The sequence below is a fragment of the Sphaerodactylus townsendi genome, linkage group LG01 (assembly GCF_021028975.2).
Source record: "Sphaerodactylus townsendi isolate TG3544 linkage group LG01, MPM_Stown_v2.3, whole genome shotgun sequence".
NCBI lineage: Eukaryota > Metazoa > Chordata > Lepidosauria > Squamata > Sphaerodactylidae > Sphaerodactylus > Sphaerodactylus townsendi.
Genome location: NC_059425.1, coordinates 107,028,399 through 107,056,003, shown reverse-complemented (window position 1 = coordinate 107,056,003; position 27,605 = coordinate 107,028,399). Strand labels below are relative to the sequence as shown.

General features: G+C 43.2%; 1 protein-coding gene across 2 annotated transcripts in view; it reads left to right on the top strand.

Moving 5' to 3' along the window:
* The first annotated feature begins 1,401 nt into the window (after positions 1-1,401).
* The window catches only part of PEX7 (peroxisomal biogenesis factor 7), a 71,956-nt gene continuing 45,752 nt past the window's right edge, over positions 1,402-27,605 (top strand). For both annotated transcript variants that reach the window (XR_007243945.1, XM_048489866.1), the window contains exons 1-5: positions 1,402-1,730; positions 12,058-12,115; positions 12,618-12,768; positions 17,360-17,437; positions 19,775-19,883. Coding sequence is in view for 1 of the 2 variants with exons in the window: in XM_048489866.1 (XP_048345823.1) it covers positions 1,586-1,730; positions 12,058-12,115; positions 12,618-12,768; positions 17,360-17,437; positions 19,775-19,883 (541 nt within the window). In the remaining variant the exon portion in view is untranslated. The remainder of the gene's footprint in view (positions 1,731-12,057; positions 12,116-12,617; positions 12,769-17,359; positions 17,438-19,774; positions 19,884-27,605) is intronic.

The following is a 27,605-nucleotide window of genomic DNA, read 5'->3' as shown; positions in this document are numbered from 1 at the left end:
CTGACTAACACAATAACAAAAAACTTTTAAAATCAACCGGAAAAACCCTCACTAAAATATAAACAGATTCAGAATTTGCAGGTTTCTCTCTGACAGATAGCAGGAACTACAATTCCCATCAGCCCCTAACAGCATGGCCAATTGGCCATGCTGACAGAGGCTGATGGGAATTGTAGTTCCTGAACATCTGGAGAGCCGCAGGTTCCCTACCCCTGACCTAGACAATGGGCAAATAGTAAATTCAGCACCAAAGGGCTTTCATTATATCCTAAAAGGGCCAAAAGCAAGAGGGAAACCATGTAGAACATTGGCATAATCACATATATATGTCCTTTGCAAGCCTTATGGAGGCTTCTGAACAACACAGGTCTCTGTGTCCTGACCTGGAGCCAGTGTAGTCAGCTGTAGAATCTGACCTCCAAGGAAAATATTTTGGCTATTTTCCTGGCGGTAACATGTCCACAAATAAAGCACCTGGGATCCCCTCAGAACTATTCAGAACCTTCTCCAGCTGGTGGACTCCAGTCCTGGCCAAGGTTTTTACTTAAATAAGTAAATACTTCCTGAAGGCTGGAAGTTAAGCATAGTAGTACCAATTCACAAGGAGGGAGATAAAACTGAATCCTTGCAACTATCGCCCAATAAGCTTATTGAATACAGCATCAAAATTTTATGGTAAATTTTTATAGTATAAACTTGTACACTGGACCATAGCCAACAATATAATATACCCCAAATCAAGCGGGGGTTAGAAAGGGACAATCTACTATAGACCATTGTCAAACCCTCTATAATTTAGCGTACAGTGAAATGAAGGGACCCACCAGAACAGATTATGACAATCTACTATATTTACTGTCTGATAGCGATCCTCATATTTCATTTCAGGTGGTACTATTCGCTTTGGCGGCTAGGAAAATAAGAGCTAGAGTTCTCAAAAATTAGAAGTCAAATTAGTTGATGTTTTCTTTTGAACTGTATAATATGAATCATATATTAAATGTAGTTTTAAGAATTGTAGATTGTTTTGAATTCTGGTAATTGTATGTTTTATATTTAAATTGTTATAGCCTACAGATCCAACAAAAAACTTGATTCTGATTCATCACTGTGCTTCCCTGAGAGGGTTGGCCTTGTCACTGTAGGAAAATAAAATAGAAGTCTGGCGGCGCCTTAAAATACAACACATATTCTTTTGTGGGTCAGATGCATCTGAATAAGAGAGATCTCGCTAAATCTCATTCTGCCTTGCTTTTAAGTTTCACTTCATTCTCTATGCCTACTGCATTTGCCCCGCATATGGAAGACGCCACCAGCTGCACACAGGAACCGGAAGGAGTCTACAAACTTCTCAGACTGCAGAGGTCTCTCTGGCCCTCAGAAGATTTGTGAGGCGGGGCTTCTGCCCACACTCAACATGGCGAGAGTAGCCACATGTTCCCTCAGTTTCTGTAACCTCTGGAACGGGGCGTGAAAGCGAGGAGGGCAGCGGGTGTTTTCCAAGTCGCTCGCGGTGGTGCGTTGGGCGGGGGAGCGAAACTGTCCTCCAAACCGGCAAGCCCAGCCAAGGCCTAGTGGTGAGGTCATGAGCCGCGGAGCTGGCGGCGGCAGCAACATCGGCGGGGCGGAAGTCTTCCGCTTACCCGGCCGCCACGGCTACGCAGTAGAGTACTCACCCTACTTGCCCGGGCGCTTGGCCTGCGCCGCCTCGCAGTACTACGGGATTGCAGGTGAAGCGGCAGCAGGGGCCGCATGCGCAACGGCGTAGTCCCTGGGAAGCTGCCTTCTTCTTTGGTTCTCTGTTCTTTTACCCAGCTTGGAGAATACCCATTGCTATGAAGTATGTACACAATTTTAAACTACACGAAGTTAAATCCTGTCGGAAAGTCTATCTGGAACCTACTACAGACAAATGAGTGCGGATAAGGTCATAGCCATGGCTTCCGGAAGAGAGCACTTGAAAACTGTGTAATTTGAGAGGAATCTGTGAATGAGATATCCTAGGCTGTAATTGTTTTAAAGTGAATACATATTGTCCTTAAGCAAGCGGTTTGTTTCTCAGTAACACATTTCAGATTAGTAAGCATGTGAATCTGCTGCCAACCAACAGAGTAACAACAGAGTGGTACCTTTAAGCATGATCATAAAGAGCTGCAAAACCTTTTTAAAAAGTGGCTATGATTTTCAGTCATGATGTTTACTTAGGAGTAAGTCCTGTTGATCTTTTTAAGACTTGCTTCCAAATAAGCATGCATAGGATTGCAGTCTTAGGTTACTGATGAGGCAAATGTTTACAATGCAATTATAAACAGTTGCTCGCATGTAAATTGGTGAGTTTGTTAGGGTGTAACTTATTTAGGATTACACTGTTAAACATTACTGTAACAGGTGGAATTCCACTAAACTGGCACTGCTGTCACTCACACCTGCAGGTTACTTTAATTGTCACTGTAATTTTAAAGGCACATGCTTTTGTGATGGGGTTTTCTTTGTACTCCTCTCCTCTGGCTGGCCCTGTACAGATCTGTTGCCTCCCTTGGATTTTTTTCCTTTAAGCACAATTCACTCCTGGAGAGCTTTTTTTTTTGAGGGGGTAGTCCTTTAGTGATGATAAGGGGAAATGGTGGCTAAAAGGTGCTGGTGGCAGGAATGATGCAAGGAGGATCTCTGTAAGCCAAGAAAATGTACGCTCTCTCTGTAATTGGTAAATGTGCTTTAACAAAGAGTGTGCATGTAAGTGAGTGTATTGAGGATCTGGGAAAAGGAGGGAGCTCTAAATTGGGTAACTTCTGTGGATGCAAAGGCAAATAATAGAAAAGCATCTGTATGGGGGCAGCCTGGGTCAAAAGACTGCAAGTGTGCTGCTGGAATATTAGAATGTTATCTGACTGCATTGTAGACATTCATGCACAATACATCTGTGTAGCCTAGCACAGATATACTGTGGATTCCAATGATCTATCTAGGTGGGACAGATGATCCAGGTGCCATTCACCTGGGCTTTGCTGAGGGCTGGATTTATTACCTACTTCCTCCCTGTCTCCACAAGCATGCTCCAGTCTCTATATTGAACTACCCACCTTCCCCTCACCAAACTCCCCTTTGGCTCTAAAGCCAGGAGGTGGGTATGTGGCCTCGCCTTGTCTGCATCCCCAGTGTCTTGCTGGCCTGAGAGCAGCTCCACTCACACAGAGGACTGTAAGGTGAATGTTAAACAAACAGTGCCTTTAAAATTCACCTTACTTCCCTCTGTTCGAGCATCACCGCACTGAGGCCAACAATATGTAGGGGGTGGAGACAAGACCAGGAGAGGAGCATACCCTCCCTGGCTTTGTCCCCACCACCAGTGTGTTGCCGGCCTCAGTGTGGTGCTGTTCAGATGGAGGAAAGGTTTGTTGATTTTTTTTTCTGGCTGAGGTTGCAGTGGTACGGGGCTGGGCCAGAGGGAGCTAGCTTGACTGCGATGTGGGTGAGCTAGTACTAAAACTAGGATGCGGGCTTCATGCACTTATTTCCATTTATTTATTTATTTATTTTTCTAATTTATTATACCAAATTCTATCCCCTGTGAGGGCTCCTTAGCGTGTACAAGCAACATAAATGCATTATATACAAATAAGTAGAATGCAATGATGTAAGTAAATAGAAGCAAAACCCATTAAAAAAGCAGAAAATTAAAAAACTACACAGATTAAGACTACTAGACAAATGGTGTCCACAACTTATTTCCCAAACCTTCTAGAGGGAAGACTGGGGCAAAACTCCTAGATGGTAGGGGGATACAGGGATGTAAAGGCCATCACCAACGGGCTGATCCTCCAAAGCTCCAAGTGGAATAACTCATTCTTTGCAGGCCCTAAGTGGACCCAGTGGGCATTCCGTAGGGTCTGGACAGTTGGAGGGAGAGGTTCCACTCAGGCTGGGGCTAGGAGCTGTAAAAGCCCTGGCCCGCAGTGGAGGCCAGCCGAGCCACCGAGGGGCCAGGGACCACTAGTAGGATTGGCTCCTAGAGCTAAGAGGCCGTGAGTAGGGACATAAGCATGCGGTCCCAAGATAATGGCGGTCCCAGGCCAAGCAAGGGCCTCAAAGGCTGGCCACCAACACTCCTAAGATGATTCGAACTCTACTGGGAGCTGCAGCTGGGCGGTGCCAGGCTGGATATGATCCAGGTGGTGCACTCCGCCTGTAAGCAGACGCAGTAGCCATTTTGGACCAGTTTTAACTCCTCCGGACCAAACGTAAGGGAAGGCTCACAGAGCGAGAAGTTACAGTCTAGTCTGGAGATGACTCAGCAGTAATGGACTACTGTGGGCCAGATCGGCCCGAGAGGAAGGGGCCAGCCACTGGCCTGGCGGAAGATGCAAGAAGGCAACCCGGGTTATACGGCCAACGGTCCTACTGGATAGAGACGAATCCAGGTGGACCTCAGGTCATGCATCGGGAGGGGGGTCGCGCCAAATGCGACCCTCCTACACCGGGCGGGCTGAAACGCCCCTCCCTCCCTCACGCCCAGCCAGAGGACTCCTGCCCCCGCGATCAGCCAACCCACCGCCCCAACTGGGAATCCAGCCGCCACTTCCAAACAATGCTGTAGAGCTTCAGTAGGGCGTGGCTGTTCCCTCCATCAATAGAATTGTTTGAGTGTCAACCAGATACCTCGATGATAGGACAGCCCAAACTCCGTACTCAGCTGAGTAAGTGGGTCGTGATGTAGATTAAAGTAAATAACAGCTGGGAGCAGTAATGCCCCTGGGTACACCTCGCAACTGCTGGCACTTCCGAGGTTCCCATCCCCGCGACTTTCACTCTGTTGATTCCACCCCGGAGAAACGAGAAGTAACCACTGAAGGACAAATGCCTGACCTTAAGAGGCGCTGTGGGCGGTATTGAAGCACGGGTCGACTACATCAAACGCCATGTAAGATCTTAATTGAATACCAGCAGCCATCCGGGCTTCCGGCTGGCGCTTTCGCATAATGGAGGTATCTGTGACGGCGACGAATAGTCCTCACCGGCCCACGGAAGCCGGACTGGGCAATACCGAAGCCATGTGCCATCCAGGAAACCTTGAAGTTGCCTAATATCTAATTCTCCCAAATTACCTTCCTGTAAAACGAAAGATTCAAACGGGCGGTAACTGGGCCAGATCCTAGGATCTAATGTACGGGATGGTCTTTTGCGATGGGTAACCACTGCCTCCTCTTAAACCCATCTGGGAAAACTCCTTGCCTAAGGGAGCTATTGATGATATCCTCACAGATGTGGGGGGTCAGAGTTCGGCCTGGCAGGCTTACGCTTCTAAGACGGCACGGATCCAGAGGGATATGTAGTAGGCCTAACAGCAGCCATATCCTGCCCAGCGGCTCTAATGAGTAGGGAAAACTGGGCCAACATCGGGCCAGAAGACAGCAAGGAGTCCCCCAGTTCACTTCAATTGTAGCTAACGGGTGGAAGGGTCACGGATAGACGCAACCTTTATCCGCAAAAAAAGCCTATAAATGCCCCCGTAGCTAATATTATCCAATTGAGAATTCCATGACCCTCTGATAAGGAGGCTGCGACCGAATTATAATGTAAAATAATTCATTGGGCGAGAGCTAAAGCGGACGTACGCATGGAGGAGGAGAAGAAAACCCTCGCTTCCCCTCTGCCGCCATCCTTCTAAGTAAACGCCCCGAGAAAGATAAGCCCGCGCGGCTCTCACGGAGATTCCACATTCTCAGATCGCCTAAGATCTTCATCGTCTGGCGCAACCTCCAGAGCATCACCAGGAGCTACACAGAACGGGGCGAGGGACGCTGGGGCAACAAACATCGATGGTATCGAGGAGCCGGTATCCTGTATTCCCACCTGCTCATCGAGTGCGCCGCGTGGTTCAGGGTCCCGGAGCATTCCAGGGAAACTATGGATCCATAGTCTCATATGGTAAAATCGGCCTGCCGCTTCTAGACTGGGGTGTAAGCTAAGGCAGTCCATCCGACCTTCAAGGTATAGTAATTTGACGCATGGCACTCCCATCGACAGAGGATACTACCAGGTCTATCCTGACCCAGACTAAATCCAGTGCATGCGGGACCGGCCCTACAGGGCTAGAGCAATTATGAGGTCACGCTTGGCTGGATGATAATTCCATAGGTCCATAAGTCAACAGAAGATGAGGCGTATTAAGCGCCGGCTGGACGCCAAGTCCCCTAGAATACCAAGTTTGGGGAACCGCAATTTGAACCGGTTAATTACACTCCAGCAGCTCGCTGACATTGCCCTCAAAAGGCCAGGGCGACCGCATACCAGGAGAACAGCCAACTCTTGCTACAAATCCAATTTGTACGTACACTCCATGCCAGTGATTTCCGGGATAGGGACTGGCCCTAAAGGGAATAGGACTTCCACGGATGAACAAATGCCACCCCACCCCTCTGGCCCTGCGGTTCGCTGATCGTGAAGGCAGGCATCAAGGAACCTGGGGCTGACTTCAAGCGACGTGGGTCCACCTTCACAAGACTCCAGGCTCCCGTGACACCTGCTAGGTCCACCTGCTGCACCCTCGAAAGTCCCTGGCACTGGTCTTATTTGTTGATGGACCTTGGTATTGATTAGTACCCAATGACGGCGAAGAGTATCCCTTGATCCTGTAACCTCCATCGCTTCTTTGGAGAAATATCGAGGTCAGGAAGGCGGGCGAGTATAACTATCTCGAGCATCTCATTTCATGGTCAGCCACTTACCGGCATTATCTAATCTTGGCCCTATCAAAAAACGGGATCCCTAGTTCCCAAAGTTGGTGCACTATGCAGTAATCCTCTATCTAAAACTTAACTAGTCCTCTAGCCTTAACTAACCCTGGTATAAAACCAGACTGGTCAACTAGCTTACCAAGTAACCCACGCCTATAATACAACAGGCTACTCTACAAAAACATTCCATTACAGGCTAACTCCACTTAAGGCCGTAATATTGGGAAAACTGATAGTCAAGGGCCAAATGATAAGCATAAGCACAACGCTTAAACGTCCGGTATCTTATAGAAGTGGTGGTGGTGGTGGAGATGGTAAAAGGCTAACCTGGAGTGAAGGCGCAGGGGCCCATAACCCACCCGCCTAACCACCTCGCATGCTTCAGCTGAAATAAGAAGAGTCCCACAGAGTCGGCGGATCCAAATGAGTCAAGATAGTAGCTTGAGGGCCCCTGATCACCCTATATAGTCCTTGGAGCAGATGATTCTGAACTGGAGGCCGGTTCCCGAGACGCAATCCCATCCAGCCCCACGGATCATTGGCCAGGGGAAAACGGTGATGCCACCAGGTATCACCGTCCCAACAGCCTGCATGAGGAATTCTCAGGCAGGTCCGCGAACCTGCCTGTTGAAAATATTGCCTTGGCCTTGACTCTGCGACCGAGCCTCCGCTACCGCGACGCAGAAAACATAAGAGCCGCTCGCTTTGCCAAGTGGGCGATGTATGCGGAGCGCCAGATGAAACGGCCGAGGCGTACTTCATCCGCCAGCATCCTCCTTCTATAGCCGGGCCTTAAAGTTATACCCGACTGCGCCTAGAACTGTCCGGCCCATGGGCTTCCTACCCAGCTACCCACGCAAGGAGGAGGGCTCTGCCACTTCAACCCCCCGGTTATCTTTGGCTCAAGCACTGAGCCAGCTTCCTGGCCCCAGGATGCTCGCCCGCGGCTCCTCCGTACACGCTCGACTCCAAGGACCTGGGCAGGTCGGTGAAGTCCACACTTGGAGCCAAGGAAGGAGTCACCACTGACTCCCGACGGAACAATCGCCCCAGGCCGCCTCCACCTCCAGCGACACCCAGTTCCCCGAGGCAATTCTGGACGGCTAAATCCGTCATTGGATCTAAAAGGGGAGTCAGCCACACCACCCCGCTGATAGGAATGCCCAGCTCTGTCTCTAGGCACTAGCCCACACTGAGGGACACACGAGCCCTCAAGTAAAACAAAGTCTCCTATCAAAATGGAAAGTGAGGGGCAAAAGAGGCAAAAGAGGCCAGTACTCCTATCCCATTGTTCTACCCAAGGCTTCATTTCTTGCCTCATCCTGGCTCTATATAATTTTATAGTAAAGCACCTACTAGGTGGCTCCATGGCTTCCAAGCCCTAGTTCCTAAGCCTCCCAAGTATAGTAAAAGTACCTCAGCTTAGGTAGTTTATGTGTGTGGTTTCCATGGCTCCCAGCCCCAGTTCCCAAGCCTCCCAAAAATAAAAGCAAGGCAATAGAGGCCAGGGATGGAAGGCTCCAGCTTTGGTGGCTAAAAGTGGGTGAGAAATTTAGTTAAAAATCCAATTTATGGGAGGCCCTTGGTTGTCTGCCTACTGCTGGATTTCCCATCCTGGTGCTATATATCTTTGTCTCTTTGATAGGCAGGGATTTGCATTCAGATGAGCTTTTAAAAGGCTTTAAATTTTTTAAAAAAATCTGCCATACTTGTTTGTTCACTTCACATGTATTAGTTGCAGTAGGGACTGTGAACAATGAGATTAACTTTGAGCATGATTAAATTGTTTCTCTTGACCATAAGGTTAATGGCAAAATTCATTTGGAAGTTCTCCTGTGTTAGTCCCAGTGGCTAGGAGCTGTGTGTGTGGCTGTGGATATAGCAGTGATCCCATTCATTTCCATTGAGTTTGTCAGACAGAACATCTTAGGTAGAGACTCCCCTTGAGATGGTTTGGACTTTATCATGGTACGATCCTTTCTGTTAAATTCTCCCCTCCTTCAGCTTCTTGCATGACTATCAATGCCCCAAGAATTTGATTTCTAGTTTATAATGTTTGGGAGTCATTGTTGCTATTTCTTATATATCATTATAGACTGTAAGACGTGTCTTCCATTTAGATGCATAATATGAAATAACTACATGTATTTGTAAAATACAGTATTATTTATAACATGTGTTGGGAAATATCTTCCACCCTATATAAATCACATTTATATTTCAGTAACTGAGTACGCACTGAGTCCATGTTACAGGAGCCTCTAAGCAAATCTATGGTTTACAGAGGGAAAAGTACAAGGATTGGTTCATCCATTCCCTAGTCACCCAGTTTTCAGTTCTTACAGATGGCTCTGAGCACAAAGCAAATGGTTTACCATCTCACACCTTTTTAGGTTGTCCCGCTTTGGAATAGAGACTGAAAAGCCTATGTCTAGATAATTTTTTCTTCCTCTTGATCAGGAAGAGTCAGAACTACCTCAGAGAAGGATGGACACTCAGGGGGATATTACAGATGATCAGGACAAGATTCTGGCCCCTTCCGCACATGCAATCCACTTTCAGTGCAGCTGGATTTTACTGTGTGGAATAGCAAAATCCACTTTTAAACAGTTGTGAAAGTGGATTATTCTGCATGTGTGGAAGGGGCCTCTGTCCCACCTTGTTCTTCTCTTTGGATGGGCTCAAGCCATGAAGAATGAAGTCTTTACCTACAGACTCCATCTTGTAACAATGGACTTTTAAATTCTGCAAAAAATCACTAGTTTATCTTAATTCAATGTTATTTAAAAGAAATACTGAGTGTAAAGTAAGAGGATTGTGCGTTTTCACATTTTCTTTGTTTCCTTGTGTAGCCATATGCTTGAACAGACCATGTGTACACTTTTATTTTTGTTATTAAGCTTTCTTATATTTTGAACGCTCTAAGTGTGAACTCTGTCACCATACAATTCCTATTCAGACTTGCTATCCAAGGAGTGGTGAAGGGCCTGTGGATGAGCTCTCAATAACCTGAAAGTGCCGAAGTATGATATGTCATCCCTATTTTAGCTTGTAGAAGTAAAGCGGGAAATGTGGCAACTAAGTGGAGCTTCTAAACAGCAAGGCAGATACAGAGTCCTAGATGTGCAAATCTGAGTGGGGTGCTCCTAGACTGGCTGGTTTCAGCAATTACTACACAGATTGATTTGATAAATTCAGGGGTAAGGGAAGGGAGAGTAATCACTAAGCAGAGACATGGGATGACCATGTGGTTTTCTGACCTTGTGGGTCCCAAGGGAATGGGGCATTTCGTCACACATCACTAAAAGAACAGTTGAATATTCCACTTCAAGATAGAACATGTGCATATTGTCAGGATACTGTTGAGACCTTCGAGCATATTATGTTTTCTTGCCCGAGGTATGCGTTACCTAGATTCTCCCTACTTGTCCCAGCTCTAGGGAATAAAAAAAGTTGTTCGGTACATACAAAGACTGTTCACCTGCTGAATAATAGCGACGGCAGGATAACTGGAAAAACTGCTGAATTTTTATTAGAAGTGCTCAAGTGAAAGACATAATGGAAACTTGACCAACTCTTCCATGCCAACCTTAATGCCGGTCCATTTCTATGTCCTGGTTTTAAATAATCTGTTCCATCCCAGATTTGTCTTTTATTTTAATTGATATGCTTCCACAAAGGCTGGTGCTGAAGCTGGGACTAAAAGAACCCCTGTGTGTGGGTTGGGATGCACGAACACCTAGTTATATGTCTAACTCTGTGCCTTGTAGGACCAGCTTGCAAACAGAAGCACTTTTTTGACAGACTAGCTCTGATGGACTAGGCCCAATTGATCTTCTGTAAATAGTGCTTCTGAAAAGTTGTTCTCCTCTCATCTCTTTAATCTGGCAGCACAGCATAGCTCTGTATTTTGTGCATGAGGAGTTCCTAAGCACAGGCCAGCTTGAGGTGGCTGATCCACTGCCTCTCCATCCTTGCTATTTAAATAGACAGTAGCTCAATTCCATAAAATCCTGCCCTTTGGTGCTTGTTTAAGTAGTCTGTGCGCATGCACAGTTTTGAGAAAACCTGATGCAAACTAGTTCAGGCATTCACAGCTGGTCGACACAAATTGAACAGACCAAGTGATGGGGTTAAATCTAATTGCTACTTTCAAACACAATAAGTCCAACCATCGCACATGAGCATCCTGTGAATTAGCTTGTGCCCCGATGGCCATGCTAGCCTGGTCTCATCAGATCTCAGAAGTGAGGCAGGGTTGGCCCTGATTAGTATTTAGGTGGAATACCACCAAGGAAGTCTAGGGTCATGACAAAAAAATGACAAAAATCTCTAAATTTCTCTTGCTTTGAAAACTCCATAAGCAGTCATATAAGTCAGTTGAGACTTGACAACAGAAAAGGGGGTAGTTTGTACATACAAAATGCAGCTATATCCTTGGTGCTTCAAGTATTTCAGTTTAGTCTCCCACTCTGTTTTGAGGTATTTCATATGTCTATAATGAAGGTACACATGGCTACTGCGTTATTGTGGAAAAATCACCTCTCCCACATTACCCAGGGCTTGCTGGTCACAAATTTTGGAACTCCAAGCAGCCAGGCTTCTTCTGGGTGCGCGCTTTGGGAGAGGTGGGTGCAGGAGGTTTCAGGTGGGTCATGGGTAAGTGGGTGGAGCGTTCCTGGCAGACTGATAAGCAGGGGTACCTGCAATGGTTCGGAAAGTAATGAGGCGGGTAGGTGGCTGGGCCGTGAAAGCTGTGCAGGGCGGGCGGGGTGGTGACTGATGAGCGAGCGAGTCTGGGCATTCTGTTTTGGCACGCAAAAGTAAGTTGGGGTGGGGGGAGGCTGCTGCTGCCGCTCATTGTGTTCCGGGTGGTGTCTGGTGGAGCAAGGTCGCATTTGCGTAGCTGCAGGAGGGGTGTTGGCGTACTACAAGTATAGGAGCTGCAGCGGTGGTCTGGAGTGGGACAGCGTCTGGGTGCATGTGCAGTAAGTGGAACCTGGCAGCGAGGCTTCTTCTGGTGCGTTGGGAGAGGCAGCAGGAGGTTTCAGTGGGTCAGTGGGGTAGCGGGGGGAGCATTCGCTGGCGGACTGGCCAGTAGGCAGTGGCATGGGCTCTATAAGGAGGAGGTTTTCGTGGCTCCAGGAGGGGTGCCAGTAGCGAGAGAGGCTTTAAAACACGCCTCACCTTGACTGACTAAGCAGTGGCTAAAACCCCTAGAGGAGCTAACACGTCAGTTCCTGTGGTAGACCATCAGGAAGAAACTCATGTTTTGCTTTTTGTATATATAGATGATGTAATTTCTAATTGTCTTCTATTTCAGGTTGCGGAACACTGGTAATATTGGAACAAAGTGATGCTGGGATTAATCTACTCAGGAGGTAGTACTGTTTATCCTTTTGTACAAGTACTTTTTACTATAACGATATGACCAGTTTTTGAGGCTCCACTTGTATGCCCTCAGCTGCAAATGCAAGGAGGGTGAACTTCAGAGGTGGTCTTCACAGCTGTGATGCTTAGAAATCTCATTCCCTGTAGCTAGACTTCCGGTGCCTAGCATGCTGCTCTTTAGACAACAGTTCTGCTTTACCAAGACTCTTGTTCGACATTTTTTCTTCTTGCTTTTTTGGTTTGTGACAAGTATGCTGTCAGTAGTTAAATTTGTTGGTCTGGAATTTGGTTTTGCTATTGGTTTTCTGATAGTGTTCTGTGCTTTAGAAAGCCAGTGTGGTGGAGTGGTTAAGAGTGACGGACTCTAAATTAGAGAACTGTTTGATTCACCATATTCAAAAGTTTAGGCTGAGAACTGTGTATCTTAATTGTGTTAAATGAATTCTAATATAAGCATTTCTTGGGATGAATATTTTGGGTTCTTTCATTTAGTTTCGACTGGAACGATGGCCTATTTGATGTGACATGGAGTGAGAACAATGAACATGTGCTGGTCACTTGCAGTGGGGATGGATCTTTACAAATCTGGGATACAACACAACCCACAGGTCCACTGCAGATCTTTAAGGAGCACACTCAGGAGGTAGACTAAATATATTGTTGTGATTATACTTCCTTTTCTGGAGACACCAGTAAAATTGTACTGAATGCAGTCCTACTGGTTTGTGAATAAACCAAAGGAAGGGGGTTGGGCATTGTCAATGGAATTCTGTGTCCATCCATTTCATCAGTCCACGTCCTCCTAGTCACCTTTCATGTTAATCTCTCTCAAAATAAGTCTTGCTCCACATTTTCCTACTCTGCTGAAAAAAGTGATGGAAAAACTAAGAGTTAACACTTTTTGTGGGTATTTGGTATTTTACTGATCTTGGAAGGATAGAAAGCTGAGTCAACCTTGAGCTGGCTACCTGATCCATTGGGATCAAACTTGGGTTGTGAGCAGAGCTTTTGACTGCAATACAGCAGCTTACAGTTATGGGAATATTCAGAGAGTTAAAAACAGCATCCTTAGACAATTGCAGTGTATCCTATTCTGCATTTCCTTTACATTTTCAAATGTTACCATATCTATTTAGTTAAGTGTTTTTGTCAGCCCCTGGCAGACAATTTATCTTTTCATCATTCAGAAAGCTGGGTTGTATCCCACAAACTTGCCACTCACTCAGAAGATGGCTGATTTCACCTTGTTTCAGCACGGTTATTGCAGTTTCTTGTGCCACAGTATACTATATTTAAAAGGAAACTTTGACTCTCAGCGGGGAATTTGGAATGAAGAGAAGGAGGGCTGGCGGCGGGGAGGAGAAGGCTGGAAAAATCCAACCTCATGAATTCATCGTATTCAGCCTGCCATAGAAACAACATAAATAATGTTCGAGTTCTATAATATTGAGACTGTACTGGAAAGATTTTAGGAAATTGCAGCAATCAGTAGGATGTGCTACTTCTACATCATACAACCTCCGCCTGGTAAAATGAGTTATTACTTATTGACTCTTGTAAAGATGGCAAACTTTTTTTCCTGCAGACTTTGCAGCAGTTTGGCTTTCACAGAACTGCAATGAGTCATAATGTTCTGCTGGCCTTCTAATATCTGAAAATATTTCTGTCAAGAATTATAGCTAATTTTGCTGCAGCTACCATCTGCTGAGGGTAGTATTGATCATATGATTTACTTACCCAGTAAAAAAGAATAAAAGAACTGCTAACTGTCTGAAGTTAAGGAGAAATTTGCTGCTTTGGGAAGACTTATTTTAAAACTGCTTTCAATGCCACCAATTTATTTCTTCCTTGAAGCATCTGGTTTGGTGAACTCTGGAAAGCTTCTGTATGTTATAAACTCTGCTGATTTGATCCAGGTCCATCACATTGGGCTTGTTCAAACACCACCAAGAAACTGCTTGGACATACCACTTATAGCTTAATATTTTTCTTTCCTGTGCACTGCCATAAAGTGTCTAGTACCCATGTCAGAGCATCAGTGCATGGGAACACCAACAGTACATAGAGCAGATGTGCTATGCAACCTGGGAGAAAAGAGGAGGGAGATGTATTCTGCTGTGAGCTTTGGATATGCAAGATACATTCAGTGCCCATGACTCAAAGAAAATGAATCCTTTTTGATTTTGTATAATGTTAATTTACCAGGTTAGCTTTGGCGAGAGAATCTGTTCTACGTACTCTGAGTTTTGGAGCATTTTAATAGCAGTCTCCCTCCACTAAAATGTAGGGAGTGGCTTGATTTTTATAATGTTAATTTGCTATTTTAAAGGGCTAAAGTAGGTTACTAGTTGACTTCAATGCTTGGGGAAACTAAAACTAATTGGGATGGAGAACTTAAAGAAACATTTGCAATAGAATGTATGTTAACAAGATATATAAAGGACTGTTCTGGCTCATTTAAATATCCTGTTACAAAGATGGTGGCTCTGGATATGGGTGCAATTATCTTTTAGTAAACCCAGATAATGATTTAGAAGAATGTCTTATTTTTTATTCATTTCTGTTTAATGCTCTTATCAAAATTCTTGTTTCAGATATAGTAGTACAGGAATGAGAGCTTTCTACTTTCAGGATAAGTCCTGCTCCTTCTGACATCAATAGCAAAAACAATTTAATATAAACATTATATAGTTCTTCATTATCAGATAAAAGGTTAGCTGTAATCCTGCTGCAGTCAATCTTGCCCTTAATGCACTTCACTTGAAATAAAGTAGGTTTGACTGTAATCATATTTTTCTATGAAGTCAGGTGACAGACTGGAGCTGTGAATGTTTAGGATCTGATTTTAAATTGTTAGATGTAACCAGTTGCAATGCATGCAAACATTAGAATTAGCGGCTGGCTAGCCAATTCCCTGCTGTATTATGCCAAGTAAGACTTCTCTGCAGATAACCAAGAAGGAAAACTTCACACAGCACTATACTTTCATTCTTTTAAACCATAAACAGTGGATATAGATGTGTTCAGGCAGGTGGGTTAGTACAGATTTCTATAATCTAGCAGTTTGTGTGACTACTATGCCAGGCTGACCAAGCCAACTGATTCAGATGCTCAGGTTGTGTCACAGGCAATTTAAGAGTATTGTGGGTGGCTCAAAACTGAACATGTTAAGTAGGTGTCATGCACTCAGACTATTTTTGCTTTCCCCATCCTCAGAATTAGCGCTCCACAAACCCTACATAATAACTAACCATGAATTCTTCTTTTGAGAATATAAAGTTTTCTATGTATCAACCTGAGGTTTAAATTCTGCATCTTAAGTCTAATTTCTCCATATAGCCTAGTTAATCGATAAAATTACTATTGCTAGACAAGGGGAGAAATTAGTATTGCTATCCTTGGGAATTTATCTAGCCGTCCCTCCTTCTAGGAAAAATACATGAAAGTGGGTGATCAATTTGAAGAGATGGTATCAGAACTAGAGTATCTTGTAACCTACTTGAGATGTCATATCCATCTGACATAGAGGCACACAGTGAGATCACAAATGGGTGTGTTGTGTTTGCACAGTTCATCTTCCACCCTTTCAAGTTGCTGTCTTCGTGGTTAGAAAGTAGCCTCTGGACTGTGAAATCTGGTGCCTGTTTGAAGTAGTACTTGATTCGAAGGCAAGGGATGACAAGGGGCAAAATCTCTCACACATCCCTTCTACTGATGGGCAAGAAATGTTCCCTAATTCTTCTACTTTTCTTCTGTGAGATATATGTGTATGTGTGTGATTTGAGTTTGTCACAGAGTTCTGGAATACTTTGAAGTAAGGAAGACTTTCTAGAAGTTACACAGCTTTATACCCAGAAGTTCATGTGTGGAACTCTGGTGCCTGTTATCTCTAAGTAAAAGAATATTCACCCAACTTCCTTTCCGTTCAGGCTTCCCCAAACTTTAGGATCACTTCACAGCATTTGAAGCAATTCCTCCTTAGAACTAGGGATGGGGGTCCTTCTCCCACAAGCATTGTAAAATTGTGGTCCTGACCTTTCTGACACCAGCTCTCACTTAGGCGGTTTCCTCAGTTCTACCTACTCTGCCCAAAATATGAACTAGCTCTGTTATTAGATCCTGGGCTATGAATTCTTCTCTCTCTAGAAGATAATTCCCCTCTCTGACTAGAGTATGGTCCTTTCCCCCCAATACTCTTTCCCTGGCAACACTGCAGGTGTATTCACAGGCACTATAGATGTTTATTACTCTGGATCTCAGAGTCCAACCCTTACAGTTCTACCAGAAGCTCTACCTTCCTAACCCCATCCAATCCCAGTCTGTCACTGACACACTCAGCCTTTGTGGGATTAACATTTTACAGTCATGCTTTTCTATCTCTGCATGCTGCTTATATCTATCACACTTGACATTTCATAAGGAAGCTATTATTCAGATATTTGTGGAATCTCAGGGGAGGGATGAGAAATCCAAGTATGCTGGGGGCAAAGTGCAGTGACCAAAAATATCAGTTCAGCGGATGTCTCTGTTGCCCAGTATGGCCGCCATCTGGAACCCAAGAGTCATCTTAAAGAAGTCAAATATCACAACTAGGAGACAGTTTTCATTTGTTCCTGGGAGCATAACTGGCACAAGTCTCTTTTAAATTCTGGTACATTACAGCCAACCCCCCTACTCCCAACCACACCCCAATATAAAGAAACCAACTAATGAACAAAAGATCTGCCAATTCTCTGAAGAACCAGAGGGTTCTATGTCCTTTTGAGTCTGCTTATGAGATTTTTATTTATTTAGATTTATTCCCTGCTCTTTACAACAGATATTGTGCTTATAATTTGTATGGCCTTCCAATCACCAGAGGCCAAATAATTATTTGACTTTGCTGTCATCCCCACCAATTGGAAAATCTTCAGAGTTGTCAGAAAACCAAATGGATCCATCGATTATCCATGAGTAGAGTATTCCAATTTATCTTTACATAGTATGTGAAATACTGCTTGGACTGTTTCATTCCTGGTGTTGAATAAAGAAAAGATCTGTTCTAGGAATTTTGGTTTGCAACAGAAGTCACAAAAGCAACATATGTGCATATTTTAGAAGGATATACATTTTCATTCCTTTAATACTAAATATAGGCCATTTGTGGAAGGACAGATGAAAATGTTCTGTATATAAATGATCAAAGTTGGATGTTTTGTTGTGTATGTAAACTCACATTCATGTAATACTTCCAGGTTTACAGTGTTGATTGGAGCCAGACTAGAGGAGAACAGCTAATAGTATCTGGATCATGGGATCAAACAGCAAAAATGGTATGATTTTACTTTTCAGTCATTATATGACATCATTAATATTCAGTTCTTACCACATAATGTGCAGTTAGCTAATTATTTCCCCAAGAAATTTCACAGCATGGGGTCCCAGTACAGCTTATTGCAAATGTATTTTTTTGTATTTTTTTCCTTTTAAAAACATTTTGCAGTCACTAAAAAAACCCCCTTAAATCTGCCTTATGTATACATTATGTACTATATGTAGCTGTACACAAAAAACCCTCCCTAAACTGAATAGTCCATGCTCAGAAGCTAAGCAGGGTTGACCCTGGTTAGTATTTGGATGTGAGATCATCAAGGAAGCTGAGGGTTGCTGTACAGAGGCAGGAAATGGCAAACCACCTCTGTTCTCTTTTTCCTGGAAAACCCTACAGAGTCACCATGAATCACAGCTCTTTCACACAACAAAATAAATCAAAAACTATACAAATATATGTACAACCATTGTTAATATAACAGCTTAATATTACTAAAAGCAGAAGAAAATAAAGCAGGGCAGAAACTATATGGAGCTAAATGCATTCAAATACCTCCTCTTTTAAACTATTCAGTGGATTTGAAAGGTTCCAAATTTTTATTTAAAAAGGGGCCAGGTTCTTTCCTGTTTGTCCTAAGTTCATGGTTTTTGTTTACAGTTGTGATCTGATACATAATCATTATGAAGTGGACCTTTACTTAACCAGTTTCTTTTCTCTGGAGCTATTTTTACTTCCATAGCTGGGCTAATGGTCATCTCAGTTTATATAGTTAGGTTCTTGTCACGTTCATTTTCAAAATCTCAGCAGATACGTTTCCTAACAAATATATTAGGAGGGGATAAATCAAACACATATCCTATAACAGATATTTCGTTCTGCACTAAACTACAGAATATTAAATTAAAAGTCAGACTTAACTACTTCCACAACTGAACCTGACAGGAAAATACTAGTGATTAACTGCATGTGGGAAGAAGACAGGCAGTGGTATGAGACTGCAGTTTAATTGCTGAGATAGGAGTTAACAAGGAGCACTTGAGAAGAGCTTGACTCTGTTTTTGAGATCCCCCATTGGCTCTACGAGGCAACCAGTTTGGTGCACAGCCTTCTGGTAACCTTTCTTTGTCCATGGATAATCTCCAGTTATCCTTTCCTCAGCAACCTGTTTTCTGTTGTCATTGGGATGTAAATGGAGCTTACTACTTTAGCAACCTCTGGCTTAAAGAGTCCAGTCTGGACCAGAATCTGATCATGGTACTCTGTTTTATCAGGAATTATATAGCTGATGACATCCTCATTGCAGCCTGAACTGATGGTGTTCCCTTTCTTGTAGAAGGATTGGGTCCAGGCCGCATAGCGTCATAAACTCCCATTAAAATTTTTACTGTGAGAAATGAAACCAGCAATTTAAAACCAATAAGAATGGACACTGTAATATATTTATGTAGCAGTGACTAAGTCAGAATATTCAGGCACCTGAATTGAATAGAATGTTTCCTCAACAAGGATGGAAAAGTAGTAACATTCTCAGATTCATGTTAATATAGGCAAAACTAAACATTATGTAGGTCTTTAGTAGGCTTTAGAGCAGGGGTGGGCAACTATGGCCCTCCAGATGTTCGTGGACTACAATTCCCATCAGCCCCTGCCAGAATAGCCAATTGGCCATGCTGGCAGGGGCTGATGGGAATTGTAGTCCACGAACATCTGGAGGGCCATAGTTGCCCACCCCTGCTTTAGAGTCACACTCCTACACTGTAAAGTTACTACAATAGAAGATGACACATTTTATTTAGTTTTATTTTCAGTGACAAATGTAACATCAACTTCTTGTTCTGATTTGACTTTTTTTAATGCTATGGAAGCTGTTCTGAAGCAGACAGTTTTCTGTCTTTATGTTGCTTTAGTGTTTAAATCTATCTTGAGACACAAAATTTCATTTCATAGTTGTAGGTTTACTCAGAAGGAAGTCCCTCTTGTTTCAATGAGTCTTCCAAGTATTTGTGCGTAACATATCTTTGAAAGTTTTGAAAGGGAACTGTAACATATTTTTGAAAGTCCATGGTGGATAGGGTTAAGGTAAAATAAATGCTGAGTGAAGATCAGACTTTTAGACAGAGAAAAACCGTTTTTCCCTGCTCTGTGCTCAAACAGAGAATTCTGTGTGACCATCTAATACACCTACTTATAGCAGTACTCATTTGCTGTATTTGCTATTAAAGTGCTCATTTTTCCTAGATCTAATCTATGTTTTACATGTAAGAGAATAAAGTGCAGTGTATTGCCTTCAGCAGTTTCATTGTATAAGCAGCTGTTTGTTTGTTTATGTTTTATTTAGTGGGATCCTACTGTGGGACAGTCAGTATGTACTTTTAAAGGCCACGAGGGTGTCATTTATAGCACAATATGGTCTCCGCACATCCCAGGCTGCTTTGCATCTGCTTCAGGTAAACATGATAGTGCAATAATACTCAAAGGGGAAACTTTTCCATTACCTCTGATTATTTTAAAATTCTGTCCAACAGGTGGTGCTGCACATTACACAAATGTAAGCAAAAGCGATAAATGTGTAGCTGTAACTGAAGTGGAGGTTCAGTTCTCTCTTTCTCTCCCCACCTCCCCCATGGACTTAGGCTCCCTATACGGATCAGCAATTGTCTCACTTCAGTTAGATGATAGCAATTTTTCACACTGACATTTCATCACAGTCCTTCCCCACCCCACTCTTATGTTGGCTATAAATTCTGAAGTATTCTTCTTTTACTCAAAACCTCTATGTCCCTGAAAGCAGAGTGCAAGTGAACCCTTGAAATGAAAAAAAAAGTCAATAACACTTTGAACTGTGTATTGATATGTTTTACAGTGTGTAGTTTCATGGGGGACCAGCAGTTATGTTACTTGAGCTCCTGCTTATTTCTTGTGTTTACTTCTGACTATTTGCAAAGAAAAATTGATTGAAATCTCTTGGGTGACTAAAAATTTCTGAGTGGTTTAGGAAGGGACTTGGAATTATGGTGCGAAAGTGTACTGCAGCAAAAAAAAATTATGACACCAGCTATTCTAAAATGTCCTGCATCAGCATAGAAGAGTTCAGGGTGGTTTGGTATACTGACGCAGCAGGTGCAAGCCACAAAATGTTTTCCTGTGTTTTTGTGGGAGAGCTACACCAGTGTTGTGCCAGCAGGCACTCATTCAGATATTCGGTACTGAGTGGTTGATTACCAGTTCTCAGACTGGTTGGTCTAAGCATTGTTAATTAAAACATCATTTGTTCTTGCATTTATGAGGTGGTGATGCGTGGTTCTCTCATGCAGGTCAGACCTGTGTCCTGAATGGAACTCTTGAGCATGTAAAACCTGTTGGTGAGATCCTGGTGATAGTGGTTAAAATTCTAGCTTATTATCAGCTATGTATAGGCAACTTTTGTGTCAGCTGTTCTTGAGAATAAGGAATGTGCACAAGGGAGTGCCACTGGCATTTGGGTTATGGACATATGCCCAGCAGCTGTGACCCTCTGTTATGCGACTAAGTCAGGGGTGGGGAACCTTTAACACTCAAAGAGCCATTTGGACCCGTTTTCCATGGGAAAAGAAAACACTTGGAGCCGCAAATAATTTTTGACATTTAAAATAAAGATAACACTGTATATATTGGGTTTTTTTACCTTTTACTCCGCTCATTCTGAGAAGTGCATGGATGTGTCCGCCCTGCTCCCTGCAGGGCGGGCAAGGATGGGGCCAGCGGCTCGGCTCATGGAGCCGCAGTGCAAGGGCAGAAGAGCCGCATGCGGCTCTTGAGCCGCAGGTTCCCTACCCCTGGACTAAGTAAACTCAAGTAGTTAATGCACAGGCAACTGGTGAATGCACATATCTCTGGATTGGGGGCAGTGTTCAAGTTACATAGATTGTTTACAACAGTTCCATCAGCGCTAGATGTTTTCATAGTGATCAGATTTACTTACACATAATTTAAGTTTGAATATATGACATTGATTAGTTGATGTCACTAGTGAATTCTTTTAATTAGAATATAATTTTATGCCTGTTAATGTAACTGAAAAAAATGAAGGAGCCTTACGTTACTAGAGGTGCTGTTCTGGGATTTTTATAAAGTGAAATAGATCAATTGCTGCTACTAAAACAATGTCCTTTCTAACTACATGTTGAACATACCTGAATGAAAATGAGGGTTGCAATCATGTTTTTTTTTGTTTTTTGAAGGCTAGCACATCTTCACCTGTACAGTTAAATTATGAATTTGTATTAGTAGCATTATGATCACTTCTATTAATTGAATTAATTCTATTAATTATATGATCACTTCTATTCTCTGGACGTTCCCAGAGGGTTAGACTGGGAAATCGGGTTTCCTCAGTTCTTACTCTAAATATGGGAACGCCACAGGGCTGTGTGTTGAGTCCTTTACTGTTCACCCTTTATACATATGACTGTACTCCTGTCTATCATAGTAACACCATTATCAAATTTGCTGATGACACAATGGTGGTGGGGCTCATCTCTGGAGGGGATGAGTCTGCCTATCGGAATGAAGTGGACCGACTGCTCTCATGGTGCAGGGAAAATAACCTGGTTCTTAACACTAACAAGACAAAGGAGCTCATAGTGGACTATAGAAGGAATAGCTCAGAAATTCAGCCCTTGACTATAAATGGAGATCAAAGTGGAAGCCGGGTGGCTAGTTTTAAATTTCTGGAAGTTATGATTAAAGTGACTTGACCTGGGGCGTACAGACTGTCAGCGGTGGTTAAGAAAGCCCAGCAAAGACTGTACTTTCTGAGACTTTTAAGGAAGCAACAACTAGATGGAAAACTTCTGGTGTCCTTTTACCACTGTGCTATAGAGAGTGTCCTAACCTACTGCATCTGTGTATGGTTCTCCAGTTGCACAGTGGCGAATAGGAAGGCGCTCCAAAGGGTGATCACTACTGCACAAAGGATTATCGGATGCCCTCTTCCCTCCTTGGAAGAAATCTATAATTCCCGAAGCCTAAATAAAGCCCAAAATATTCTGAGGGACTCGTCTCATCCAGCACACTCTCTTTTTAAACTGTTACCATCTGGCAGACGATACAGGGCCCTCAGAACTAGGACAGAGAGGCTTAGAGACAGCTTCTACTCTAGAGCTGTGGCTATGCTAAACTCCGCTGCTTCATATTGATGTATTTGGGGCTGTGTAGGGTTGGGTGGAGGAAGGGGAAAGTGAGGATGATGTATGAGTCTGAAATTGTGTGCATCGAGGAATGCTGCTGTAAATTTCGTTGTGCGTGCACAATGACAATAAAATGCTTATGCTTATGCTTATTATATGCACAAAATGGCTCATTCTGTCTAAACCCCCCCCCCCCCCCCAGCGTAAGGCTATTCAACACTTTGGAGCAATCCACTTTACTTTCTGATCCTGAATATGCTTATTTGATGGTACAGCATTACTGTTTGGTAAGGACTGGAGTCTAGCCACTGTATTGCAGACCAATGGAGCTACCCTCTCAAACTATTTGATGGAAGTAAGCCTTATTGATGAAAATGACTCAGCAAGATTACTGTGTGTCTCACCTTAGGCAACATGTTTAAGTCTGACTACCCAGGTACATGTGAAGCTGCCTTGTACTGAATTAGAGTCTTGGTCTATTAAAGCAGTTTTGTCTGCTCAGAGTGGCAACAGCTTTCCAAGGTCTCAGGCAGGGGTGTCTGGCATCACCTCAGCCTGATCCTTTTAACTGGAGATTTTGGGGATTGTACTTGGGGCCTCTAGCATGCGAAGCAGAAGCGTTATCCCTGAGCCACAGCCCTGCCACAATCGATTCACAACTTTCCTTGTACAGCTAAAATATTCTTGAAAGACTAGAGGTGTGCATGTTGAGACTGCTATATTCTGTTCCTCTGCTAGCTTTGATGTTCAGTGAGAGTATACAAGAGTCATGCGAATGTAGGTCTTTGCAGACATAAAATAGATGATAAATAAAAGCCCCTTCACTAACCAGGAGGGTTAAATTGAAAAATGTGTCCAGTCAAAAATGTGTAGTAGGATGGGCTTATTGAACTAAGCTTCGCATCCCTTTTTTCTCAGTCTTTTTGATTTATGGAAGATATTATTGGCATAAGACTTAGCTTATGAAGACAGCATACTGGCAACTCCCAGGCAATGCTTTTAACAGTTTTTGTACTCACATGATCTTTGCTGCCAACGAATTCTTTAAGTTTTTTGAAGAGCAAGAGATTTGCTGATGCAGAGGTTCAGTTGATTGGACTAAACACTCAATTGTAACTGTTGGGTAACTTTGGGTAAATATTGCTTCTGTAAATTCAGGTGGAAAAGTCTCCTTTTTTTTCTAACAAAGGTTTATGACTCTGCAGTAGAAATAATAATTTCAAACAATAAATGAGTATTTCACTTTGTTGCCAGACATTGTTTTTCATCTGTTTGGCTAACTTTTAGGATCAATAACAAGATCAAGAGTGGAAAAGTGCCAACTTCAGCATGTTTACTTGTTGTCCAGCAGCTATTGAGAAGTGCTTTCTCTTTCCCCAGGGTCTTCCTTTTATGAACAAACAGGCTGAGTCAGAATATTGGGTCACCTTACTAGTATGTTTTTTAGCCGGTAATGCTAATAAGTGGCAAAGATCCAAAGAGCTATTTGATTCACATCTGAGGGCTTGAACATGCCTACAATGAAGTTCTCTCTGGTATGACCCTTGGTGTGCTGTTGAGAGAGTGAAAGCACAAGCCTTAGTGTGTCAGAGAGAGAGAGAGAGAACACGCCTTGGCGTGTGGTGGAGAGAGGGACATAGAGGGAGCCTCAGTGTGCTACTGAGGGGGGAGGGGAGAAGCCCACCTATCTCTGCAAGTTTCTTGTGGTTCTTCACTTGTAAACTCATATTACTATGCATGTCACCCTTCATCCAAAAGAAGGAAATAAAGGGGAAAATAAGAAATGTTCAAAAGGTTGGCTTGACCCACAGGAGGATTGTGTATTTGTACAGTTTGAATCGTCTCAACAAATATTTCTACATTTTTAAGAACTGTCAAAACAAGATCCAATATAGAAAAGTGTGATTTTAAAAAATAGATAATAATGTTAAAGATTTAATTTTATTTGGTGTTTAATGTCCAAGTGCTGAAAGTGCAGAAAGTGTTTAAGGGTTATTATCTGTTGCAGAAGAAACTGGAAGTTTCTGTCAAATAAATACTATTTAATTTGGCCAACTTTTGTCTTTTGTGTGACGTGAGGTGAGTGGCAGCAGCACTGTGACTGTGACTTCCCTGCCGCTCCCTGAGAGGCTTCCTGGCAGCCCAGGGAGACTTGCAAAACACAACAGCCTCTGTGCTGTTGAGAACCCTCTGTGCGGCTGAATTAGTTGCATAAATCTGGATTCCCCACCACAAGCATTAGCCAATGAATGGCTGGAAGGAAGCTGACTAATGTCAACTCCTCCTCCAGCTATGCCCCTGGACTGCCCTCAAGTCCCAGTGCTGGGAGAGGCTGGTGGCAGCCGGTAGGGCTTTTCTACCAGTGGAAACCTTCCACCGGTAGAGTCAGCCCCCGCCCTGGAAGGGGCTCATAATCACTTTGATGACACTGAGATTGTGTACCAGGGTTGCATCCACGCAGCGAGGATTCTCCATTTTTCCTGTCTTCACCAACATGGATGCAGAGGCATTTGTTCTGGCAATGGAGCACATACACGAGATTTTTGTGTGTGCTTTCCGACGTTATCCACCAGATCCCCTGCCACTTGTGGCAGTGGTGTACTGGCAGAAAATGATGCCCAGGTCAAGATGATTCCGCGCCCCCCCTTGGAGCCTGGGGCAAGACCTGATTTTTGCACCCCTCCTGCCCCCATGCACACACACACACACATCCCACCTGGCCCCATTTACAGCCTCCCTGTCAGCCATCGGGGCCGTCCTAACATCCTGTTTCCCCAAATTGCCTGGCAAGCTGGTCAGCAGACTGGACAGGGGGCCAACTGCCTGGTATTGTGTCTGGGCAGAGGCGCAGCAAGAGGAGCACCCCTCAGCCCCCTGCTGTGCCTGGCATGCCTGGCTGGTGGTGCGAAGGGGGTATGCTCCATGGAGAGGCGAGGTGAGGTGAGGTGAGGGGGGCTGGGCAGTGGAGCTCTCTCTAGCACTGCTTGTGGTCACAGGCAAACAGCCGTGCTTCCCCATTGGAGTTCCACTGCCGCACTTGCCCGCCCCTCACCCACTTAAATTGTCTGTGCCTGGGGGCATGTGGCCCCACATGTCCCTCTGGCAGTTACGCGTCTGACCTTTGGGAAAGTCAGAAAAATGGAAATTGGTTAAGGAAAGTCAGGGAAATGAATCAGATGTCAGGGAAAGTCAGGGAAAACGTGATTAAGACACACTTTTGAAATGTTGCTACAAGAAGACAGTCTGCACTTGTATTCTGCTACTTCTCTACTTCAGTTGCCACAAGTGCAGTATAACAGTGCACACATATTCCATGATTTGATTATACGATTTTGAAAAAAGATAAAATAGTTAACAGAAGAAAAGTATCAAACCAGTTTTCCATGATATTCAAGAATGCAATAATTTGTAATTAATAAAGTATTGTATCTAAGCATGTTTTTTGGAAGACACTTGATGGTTCTATCCTGAAGCTGATAGAAGTATTTTTTTTATAATGACACTAAGCAAAAAAATGGTTGTTGACAATAAAACAGAATAAAATGAACTTGTAAAAGATAGCATTTTATGGAGGAGCTGACTAGCTTCTTGCAACTGTTTTGTATTCAAAAAGACTGGAATCAGTTTGGGTTGATTTGAAGATGGGAATATTTGGACAGGTCAGCAAACCGTATTTTATTTCTTCTAGCCAGCTGTAATGTCCAAGCATGCCATAATACTACCCTCAACAATAAATTCATGATTTATAATGCAGAATTATGTTTAGAAGAAACTATTTTAAAATGTTAATTTTTAAGGGTAGTTTAGACAGTCTATAATATACTGTTAAGCATATGGACCTCTCTGCTCTACTTCTACACAAGGGAAATTACAGCATTTCTGTCATGAAATCAACATTAGATATTTACTTTACAAAAAAGATAAAATAGTTAACAGAAGAAAAGTATCAAACCAGTTTTCCATGATATTCAAGAATGCAATATTGTATTGTACCTAAGCATGTTTTTTGGAAGACACTTGATGGTTCTATCCTGAAGCTGATAGAAGTATTTTTTTTAATGACACTAAGCAAAAAAAGGAGCAGAGGGACTAGGACTAAAGAAAGCTGCTTGGGACCCCAAAAATAAATTTAGGGTGGCACTCTGAGTAATCCTAACTCAGTCTGGGCATTATTAATAGCACCTACTGACTACAGCACAAGACAGTTTACACAACTGCATACAATCTGTAAATTATCCCCTAAGTAGAACATTCCTGCTAGTATTATGGTTAAACATCCAAAATTTAAAGTAAAGTCCTAAGCATGTATTAGCAGACGATTTCCTAGCCCTCCATACTAAATAGACAGACAGCACACAGCTCCATGTGTTGAGGTTGTAAAGGGAGTGATATACATGAGATGGAGTTTTTGCCTCTGCTAAGTGCAGCAAATGAATGAAAAACTCGCAAATGAATATTGCTGCTGTTGGATTTCAGAGAGTAAACACCTTCCATAGTGCGCTATGTAAAATAATGTTTGCAAATGGGGTTTGTTGCGGCATTAGGAAGGTTGAGAACCACTGTCTTAAGGGATTTTCTTTGAACTAGTACTAGTATTGCTTACTTATTTGCAACAGTTATTAGGTTGTTATTGTTTCATATAACTATTCTTGCTCATCGGCATCTAATATATGGATCTGCTCCCATTGATGATGTTGTTTTAATGACTGCACGCATTCTTTTTACATGGAACTTATTGTTAGGTTCATTAGAGCTCCAAATCATACAGAAAAGCAAGATAAAATGCTCATAAATAAATTAGTCGAATGATGTCATAGATTTTGATGGAAAGCAATTTGTCATCGCTGATAATTACTGCTTATGGTATATGATGTAAATGCTGGAGGTCAGCTATACATTAAATCAATTTCTGCACTCTCCTGTGACAGCCTGTTATTGTTTAGTAACAGGGATTCATCCTGATGCACTGTCTGACAGTGTATCTTCCCATCTTTCCTGTAG